This window comes from Amblyomma mixtum, chromosome 2, assembly GCF_055824585.1.
Source record: "Amblyomma mixtum isolate Tamu chromosome 2, ASM5582458v1, whole genome shotgun sequence".
In the NCBI taxonomy this organism is placed as follows: Eukaryota; Metazoa; Arthropoda; class Arachnida; order Ixodida; family Ixodidae; genus Amblyomma; species Amblyomma mixtum.
Genome location: NC_143013.1, coordinates 285,140,963 through 285,150,434, shown reverse-complemented (window position 1 = coordinate 285,150,434; position 9,472 = coordinate 285,140,963). Strand labels below are relative to the sequence as shown.

Sequence of the window (9,472 nt, the reverse complement as noted above, 5' to 3'; positions counted from 1 at the left end):
GTATCTCCAAGTAAATTCTACGGAGAGCAGCGAGCCGCCGACAGGAGAGGAAAAAATGTTCTATAGCAATGATTTGAAGTGCAATAAAATTCGAGAAAGTAAAAGCAAAGTCTGTGTGTGAATAGCGAAGCGAAATAGAAAAGGCTTAACTTAAGCAGCGGAGTGTCAGCGATTATGGAAACGATTCATGCTTTCTCATTCCTGTCAGTTCGACTATCGATCCCAAGTAATTTTTTGTCAGATTTTTCGCGAGGCAGCCCGTGCCGTACATCGGTGCGCGAGCCACTTTTCTGGGCGAGAAGACGACGACACCGAGCCAGGTACGAACACGGCATCATCGAGTCAAAACCTCGGCCCCAGAAACTCAATCACACCGCTGCAGGAATTCATGGAACCGGCACATCGTTCAGGTTTGCTTTCTTGTGTTTTCAAATACTGGCTGAAAGTGGGCGCAAATCCTTGTGTATTGCGGCTAGAGATGAGGTTCGCCACTTGGCACAACGCCCGCCGCGGTGGCTCAGTGGTTACGGCGCTCGGCTGCTGACCCGAAAGACGCGGGTTCGATCCCGGCCGCGGCGGCTGAATTTCGATGAAGGCGAAATTCCAGAGGCCCGTGGGCTGTGCGATGTCAGTGCACGTTAAAGAACCCCAGGTGGTCGAAATTTCCGGAGCCCTTCACTACGGCGTCCCTCATAGCCTGAGTTGCTTCGGGGCGTTAAACCCCCATAAACCAATAAACTTGGCACAACGGTTAGCAATGGCGGTGTTGGTATTTTAGGTACGGAGCGAATATCAAATGAAAACAAAATTTAGTGAAAGGCGAGAGAGGGTCAAGTTAGGGAATTTTTGGTCCAATGAATGGTGTGGCTAGAGCGTGAGAGGATTAATTTGAGATCATTTGGGAGATGGCCTCGTGCCGCAGTCAATATGGCCGCGCTTATGGTGGTAATGGCACAGCCGTAATGGTTATTTAATTTTTTTCAAAGGTAAGTTTTGGTATGGTATGGTATGGTATGGTATGGTATGGTATGGTATGGTATGGTATGGTATGGTATGGTATGGTATGGTATGGTATGGTATGGTATGGTATGGTATGTGGGGCATGCGGTCCGACGCAGCACAAATAAAGGCTTGTGGTCGCAACTTCCATTCCAGCCTTTCATGTTTGTCTTTGAATGGTTGAGTACTTCAAGTTTCACTTTTTTAGTACATGGTGAGATAACCCGCATACATGCAAATTCCGCCGTCTTCTCTTTCTTATCCGTTATTAATAAAAAACTGCCAGGAATACCCATGAGAGTGTTTAATTACCATGAAATTTTTGTCTTCATCCAGTGTGACGTGACGTCACATAATGTGAAAGCTTTGTTTTTGTTTTGTTTTGTTTTGTGGGGTTTAACGTCCCAAAGCGACTAAGGCTATGAGAGACGCCGTAGTGAAGGGCTCCGGAAATTTCGACCACCTGGGGTTCTTTAACGTGCACTGACATCGCACAGTACACGGGCCTCTAGAATTTCTCCTCCAAAGAAATTCTAGCCGCCGCGGCCGGGATCGAACCCACGTCTTTTGGGTCAGCAGCCGAGCACCATAGCCACTGAGCCACCGCGGCGGCTAATGTGAAAGCAGCGCACTGAAACAGTACAAGAGACTCTGCACAACGCAGGCCGCTATCTAGTGTTGCTTCCAACTCAGCTATCCCAGCTATGTAAAACTGCAAAATATTCAATGCTAATCCTCTTTTCAACGTGAATACGCTTATTCTCGAGGTTGTTGGGGCACTAACTGGTAGCTTTCTTTTCGGCGCTCTTGTATGATTTGACTTATGGGCAATTTAGGAACTTGCACTCTACTATTGCTCACACGAAATTGGATGGCGTTCACGTCAAGGCTCTTTGTGTTCACTTTTTTTTCTTCTACGAAATCAAATGAGTTAAAAGATTATCTTAATTTTTTTATGAGAAAATGTGCGTCGTGCACTTAATCTGAGCCCCAAGGATTTGCCTTAAATTTTTGTTTTACTATGACAATTTACAGGCTCCGCGTCACCAGCGTCCCCGAGCTCGTCTTCCGGACGCACAGCTATGCTCAGTCCTCGAGACACGGGACGAAGGTCTCCCACCCCTGGCTCCGCAGCAAGGCCTGACTCTAAGCCGATGAGGCTCAAGGCGATGCGGGTCTCCAAACCGCCCACTTCCCCGAAATCTCCGAGCCCAAAACTGAGCCCCTCAAAGAAGTCCCTTTCCGCTAAACACAAACTTAAGTCTGGCTCGTCGTCTCCCGCGGGGTCCTTGAATCCGGCAGCGAAAAGGCCATCCCCGGAATCGAAGGTGGCCGGAAGCTCGGAGTCTCCGAACGCAGGGCCGACCAGGCCCCATCTGTTCACGGCAGACTCTAAGTTGCCCTTGGAGACCTGGACCGACACATGCGCTGTTCCGGAGGAACAACAGGTTAGCAAATTCAATCAGTCGCGCTAGTCATTTACAGCTCTTCCGCAATTTTACTTTCGCTGTGTATAACCGGTTTGAAGCGAGCTGCTGGAATGTTCGTGCGTGCTGTGAACCACATGCCTATATGCCAATGAAGATACCACGCCATCTGTTAAAGCTCTCAGTATTAAATAATTATAATCAGTCAACTGATCAATCTATAAAAAATACATCGAACATCATCGCCATGTGTTAGTCTAGTTTTGTGCTGTACATTGCTCTGTTCCTCTTTACGGAGGTCGTGTGAGCAAAACGACTGACGCGACAGCGCGATCAAGTTGAGCCCATAAATTCCGTTCAAAATATCACAACTCACCCCGACACAGGCTTCCTGAATTTGGCCAACGAAAATGAATGACGGTGGTAACTAAAACGTAAAGAACTAACCCTTCTCATGTGAGCTGCTTCTTGTTCTGCAGGTAGCGGTCGAGTCGAAGACCGAAAACGACATCGAAAGGAGATCCCCCGAGACGCTGTCTGCAGCGGTCGGCGCCCGGGAGTCCCCGGCCGCCACCAAATCAACGCCAGGGAGCAGCCCTCTTCGCGCCTTTTATCCCACGTTCCTCTCCAAGTCTTCGTCAGGTCTAGTCCAACCCAACATATCCCCGTAAGTTCAAGGACCACTGGATAAACAGACGTCCCAGTTCATGAAATTATATAGTAAAACGCATTTAAGGGTTCCTAATTTCTGAACAGGATGCTTTCGAGAAGTGTCCCCATTTTGAATCCTCGTAAATAATGGAGAGAATGCAACCAGGGATCCATGACTACAATGGTATCTCCAAAAAGTTCCGTCTTATCAAACTATCTTATGATGAAGCAAACAAGCGAAGGGGATTGAGGGGCTCGTTATAAATATGAAAGAAGCCAACAGCCACAGAAAGCAAGGGGCAAAGGGGATTTTTAATTTATTTACTTTGTGGTGTTGATCAATTTTAGAATATTACTGAATATGTTATCGCTTAAAGCTAATTGATTAGAAAAGCAGAAGAAAAAACAACCACTGCCGCCGGTGGGATCCGAACCCACGACCTCCGAATTACGCGTCCGGTGCTCTACCTCTGAGCTACGGCGACGGCTGTCAAATCTTCTGCTTTCGGGGGTATTTATGTTTACAAGTAATCTAACCTTGAGAGTGTTCATCAGCGCCACCCACGTTCATAAGCGGCGGACGTAGAACGTCCTGTGTTACCGCAGGTGTGACGTAGAATATGTATCAATTAGCTTTAAGCGATAACATATTCAGTAATATTCTAAAATTGATCAACACCACAAAGTAAATAAATTAAAAATCCCCTTTGCCCCTTGCTTTCTGTGGCTGTTGGCTTCTTTCATATTTATAACGAGCCCCTCAATCCCCTTCGCTTGTTTGCTTAATTGCTTAGCGAGGGTCTCGGTTCTGGCAGCCTTGACGCCATAGGGAAGCATAAGAGGGTTCTCAAGCAGCTTCCACCCCGTTCGATGACGTTCTACGTCACACCTGCGGTAACACAGGACGTTCTACGTCCGCCGCTTATGAACGTGGGTGGCGCTGATGAACACTCTCAAGGTTAGATTACTTGTAAACATAAATACCCCCGAAAGCAGAAGATTTGACAGCCGTCGCCGTAGCTCAGAGGTAGAGCACCGGACGCGTAATTCGGAGGTCGTGGGTTCGGATCCCACCGGCGGCAGTGGTTGTTTTTTCTTCTGCTTTTCTAATCAATTAGCTTTAAGCGATAACATATTCAGTAATATTCTAAAATTGATCAACACCACAAAGTAAATAAATTAAAAATCCCCTTTGCCCTTGCTTTCTGTGGCTGTTGGCTTCTTTCATATCTTATGATGAGATTTGTAAGCCATTAACTGCATGCACTTAGGTTCCGGAGCCCTCCACTACGGCGTCTCTCATAGCCTTAGTCGCTTTGGGACGTTAAACCCCATAAACCAAACCAAACCTTAGGTTCCTTGACGGGCGATTTAGGACGAGCTCGAAATAGAGAAATTTCCTGGTTCACATTTTCTCTTTTCTCCATTCCTGCTCGTCCTATCTTGTTCTCGTCTTCCTTTGTCCTCTCTCGGAGTTTCTTGGAGGGACTACGTAGGTGGCACGGCGACGCCAGGTGTTCGTGTTTTGAAGCATGGAAAGGACAGAGCAAAATATCGTTTGAGGAGAGACTAGCAAGAATGGACCAGGAGAGGTGGACAACCAATATATTAAAAAGGAGCACTGAGGAGAAGTTGGCTTGTATAGACAGGGCACCGCGTTCTGGTCGCAAGGGGAAATACACTCTAATCAAGAACAGAGCTTTTATAAGCTAGGAAAGGTCACAATACAAAATGCAGGTGTCGCCATCATCGGCCGATTTTGCAAGTGAAATGCGTACGCCGGCACTTATTCAAACCGCGAATCTCTGAGTCTACGCTGCACCGCCATTGGCTTCAAAACGTTGGCAGCCAGTCCTTTTCGGTAAGGATGCCAAGAGCATAGAGTTTCTTACTATAGCCATAGAGAAAGCTGGTGGCACTTCATCCACCAAGGAGAGGCGGAGAAATGCCGGGAAAACGATGCTTCTTACTTGGCTTGGCTATTATGCGTGACAAGTCATTAGGCTTCGCCTCGGCGAAGCTAAGAGAAATGCTTAGAGAACTGCGTTCCGCTTCACTCTAGTACAAATACAGAACCACTGCTGGCCTTACACGAATCGATGAATGCCTTCCACACATGTCACAGGGGATACTGGGAGCACCAGAGTAAGCCAAGCAACTTTAACACAAATACGAGATACTTTGAACGACAGATGACGTAAGACGCACTCCCATAAAATGATGCAGCAGCCGTCCGTGCATCCAGTAATCGTGGTTGAAGCAGTTTGAAACGACAGTTCATTGACTCCCGTGTTGTTTGAATGAGAGCAGCTTGCCACCAGGGACATGCGAAGTTGAGTGTTTTGCTGGCAGTTAGTTATGCTGTAAATTGTAACGAAAATGAGAAATGCGCGCTTTGTCCCTCTTGAAAGGCGTTAATAGCTAAGGCGCATTTTTTATTTATGTGGAAATTATCCTGACTAAAGCCATGCAGCTTTTGTAGAACATGGAGCGCGAGTCAGGTAACTTACGATTCAATACACAAGCTGCTCGCACGCAGTAACATTTCTTTATGTGACAGCCTAACCAGAGCAAAAAGCCAGCGGCAACCGTCCGGTGTTGTACAGAAAAATTCTGTTTGGCTGACAAGCAGTGAAATCGCTGATGACGTAGTGAGAAATCGCATTGGCTGTAGGGAATCGAGGTCACGGTGACGTAATTAGAACGGAGAATGCCCATTGCCTGGAGGGAAGTGACAACCAGACGGGCAGTGAAGCCACCAGATCAGGTTCGTCTGTGTGAATCCTCCGCCTCCCAACCGCGGCGGTGGCGTACGCGAACAGCTCGGAAAGCACTGCTCGGGAAGAGCAACCTGGGACTCACAAGCACCGCAAGTAATTTTCTCCAAAGGCATGCTTCGAATGCTTTCGCATTGCCAGCATATATTTTAATTAGGCGGCCCTGCGTTTTTACTGCAAGTACGCATATAACGTCAACCAGTGGTGTCGTGTGTGTGCCTCCTTGTTCTTGTCCTGCGTCTGTTTCGCTGGTTCCTCCTTTGCGCATTATGAAACAACTAGCCTAGAAATTTACTCTATTTAACTTCCCCTCTTTGCTAATCAGGGAACACATTCCCCCTTAAATTATACTAAACTATAAAAGTTCTGCGAAACTGGGGTATACTACATGGAAGTATTCAGCGAGACTACCGATCTGCTAAAATTTACAATGCCTTGTCTTCCGCTGTCTCCACAAGCATTGTTACGGGACCTATGAGTTCCGACAGAAGTGTATGTGCGTATGAAGCAGCACAGCTAAGCATCTAAACAAAGCAGCGACGTCAGGAAGCGAAACCAGAGATTAAATGCATTCATGCGTTGTCTTCGGTCATCAGAGATTACCGATTAACTTTTTGAGCTGCGCTTTTGTCACAGCACAAATCGCACCCGCTTGTGATCACCGATTTGAATTTTGTCTCTGAATTCCTACCAACATTCGTGGCTTCTTCCACAACTTCGAAGATTTTTGGTGAGGCTGAGCAAATACTTATTGTTGTCTAATAAACCCACTAACTTCTATCTCTAAATCAAATTTTACTGCTACATTTTACACATTACATTTGTTTTTTTCGCTTGTGAAACCGCTTCATGAACGGCTTCAAAACTGAGTCAAAAGTAACAAGCTTGATGATTAGGGATTAACATTTTGAGCTACATGCTTTGACAAGAGGACTTGTCCATGTCTGGAAGACTCTTCTCGAAACGTTGGAAAGCTCCCCGAGGCACCCCCTCTCTTGTTGACTTTGTGTTTGCATGAAATCCATCTACGTGCCCCCTCTCCACCATGCTGCATGCTTTGTTACTCTGACTCGACAAGCACGATAAGCCTAATTACTTTCTAGCGTCAGAATTTCTTTTAGCAGCAATAAAGTTAACATTATTGTCAGCCAGGAGGGTGTACAGGGTGACAGTTTTGCTGCAGTTTCGTTCAAACCTGATGTTTTCGAACTGATCAGTGTTTGGTTCAGAGTTGAAAGATAACATCGATGCTGCGTCCTAGCCTGGGTCGTCTTGACGACGCCTGCAAATATCACGCCTGTCTGGTGCGAGTTTACAAAAGGGAGTGAGAACTCGTTGGGCCCCATTTTTTAAAAGAAACTTCGGAAACGCATTTTTAAAATATAACCCCCCTGCCCCATACCACCCACTAAGAGATATGCTTATAAATGTGTCTCTTATGTCTGTCGGTATTTTAACTTGACATGGAAGTACCGCAAAAATCTGACATGAAAATGCTACATTGTCCTTGCAGGAAAAGCTGGGTAGCTGTCGGGTTTTCCATTATCGTAATCCTTACGATCACCACCCTCGCTGTCATGTACTTGTGGCCACGCTACCGCCACCAGAGGGTTTCCGCCTCATTCGACCCTTGGGCCAGCCTTGAAAACCCTACGGTGACTAACCTGCCTGCCTGCGTCGATCCATCCATTCAGCTCGCCTTGGCACTACCCGGTGGCACAGTGTTCGGATTCCAGAGTGCTCAAAACAACCACTCCAGCGCTTCGGTTCGACTATTCTTTGGCATCCGATACGGTGCTTCCACGGCGGGGAAAGACCGCTTCGGTCCAGCCATGTCAGCTACGACGTTCGGCGCCAAAGGCACGTTCGACGCCTACGCACACGGCCCTCCGTGCGCCCAGTTGGCGCCTGGCTCATCTGAGCCAGTAGGGTCCGAGGACTGCCTCACGCTCTCCATCTGGGCGCCGTTCATCTGCAGTCCTAAAGACCCATTGAAGAAGGTCGTCGTCGCCTTGGCGTCGGACTGGTTCAATACTGGACGCGTGGCAGAGTATGAACACCTCTGGCTCACGATGGCCGCCGATGGAGACATAGTTGTGGTGGCTCTCAACGTCAGGCTTGGAGTCCTGGGCTACTTGAGCTCGCCCTCCGAGAAAGCACCGGGGAACGTAGCCTTCACCGACGTCTCTCTCGCCCTTTCCTGGATCCGTGACAACATCGCGACCTTCCACGGGAACTCTACTGGGATGGTTGCACTGGGCTTCGGCGGAGGTGGACTGATCCTCTCTACGGTATTTCTTGGCAGCATAGACTCCCAACCTTACTTCCAGCAGCTTATCCTGCACGGTCTGACTCCGACGTCTTTGCTACCACGGAATGGAATCGATAACGTCTTATCTCTAGCCGAGCGTCTCGCATGCAGCGACGCCCCCACTAACATCGACAATATTCTGAGCTGCCTAAGGAGTCGCAACTGGGAAGATGTCGTGGTGAAGAGCCGGTCTGCACCTCCGCTGGAATTCGTGCCTTCCAGGAACGCAGCACCGCTGACGTTTGGTTCCTCCATCCCTAAGTCATTGCAGGGAATGAGCATTCTTTGCGGATACAATGAAGAAGATGGTCTTGCAATCGTGGACGCCATCATAAAGAATCAAAATATGACGCCAGAAGAAGATAAATTGGAAGAGATTTTCGCTCGCGTAGCCCACGTCTTCGCAAGTCCGAATAAAAGCGAGGCATTCAAGGACCTCTCCACGATACCAGAAACGATACTTGAGACCCTGAATGACACCGGAATCCGCCAGTTTCTCGCCGACGCCATCTACCACTGCCCGCTAGTAGAACTGGCCACTGTTACCAATGATAAAAGAGCCACTGTGTACTTCTACATCAGCGTCGATCCTGGCGGCTTTGAACCAACGGAGATCTTGACTGAGGTCATGACATTTGTGAAAGAGGGGTGAGTTTGTTTTTATGAATGCATTTATGAATATATTTTATGGAAAAGATTGTTTTTGTTACATCAGCAGAAAATTTGGGTTAATTTTAGTGCAGCGTAGCTGTCAGCCAAGGACACCGACTTTGTGCAGAGCTTGTACTGTCATTTCGACCGAAGCGAGGTAAAAACTATAAACTGTTTCTCTCATTTTCGTGCTTTGCAGAATACTACACTGGGCGCCATTCGGCGTCTATGACAACGTCATGGTCCTCAATGGCACTGCCAGCGTTTCTTCTTCCAAAATGCTGCGAAAGGAGCCTTGTCGCATCACACGGGAGATCATCGATGCACTTGTGACGTAGAGCGACCTTGTTTATCCCAAGGGACAAGTGTAGAAATACTAGGAGTTAAACGTTATCCCATTCGGCTTGATGCATTGCAAGGGTACCCAATCTTATCAACAAATCAATACATGAAAAGACTTTCCAAAACGTGGTTCAGATATTCGCCAGTTTTATTCTTTTTTATTTCGCTTGTGCCGTTGTATGCATTCATGTGCACTTTTTAACTATAGCAGGTTCATAGTAAAGGCAGTGAGAATATGCTAAATGATGCCCCGATATTTCAGAATGTGAACACTGGTGTTGAAGATTATGCGAGACATCCTATCGCCGCCCTCA

At 47.5% G+C, this 9,472-nt stretch overlaps 1 protein-coding gene across 1 annotated transcript; it reads left to right on the top strand.

Moving 5' to 3' along the window:
- The first annotated feature begins 388 nt into the window (after nucleotides 1-388).
- On the top strand, nucleotides 389-9,154 carry LOC149364338 (carboxylesterase 3-like). Its single transcript, XM_089570084.1, has 5 exons — nucleotides 389-410; nucleotides 2,035-2,447; nucleotides 2,906-3,093; nucleotides 7,368-8,813; nucleotides 9,016-9,154. Exons 1-5 carry the CDS (start codon nucleotides 389-391, stop codon nucleotides 9,152-9,154), a joined length of 2,208 nt encoding a protein of 735 aa, XP_089426210.1.
- The last annotated feature ends 318 nt before the right edge of the window (nucleotides 9,155-9,472 follow it).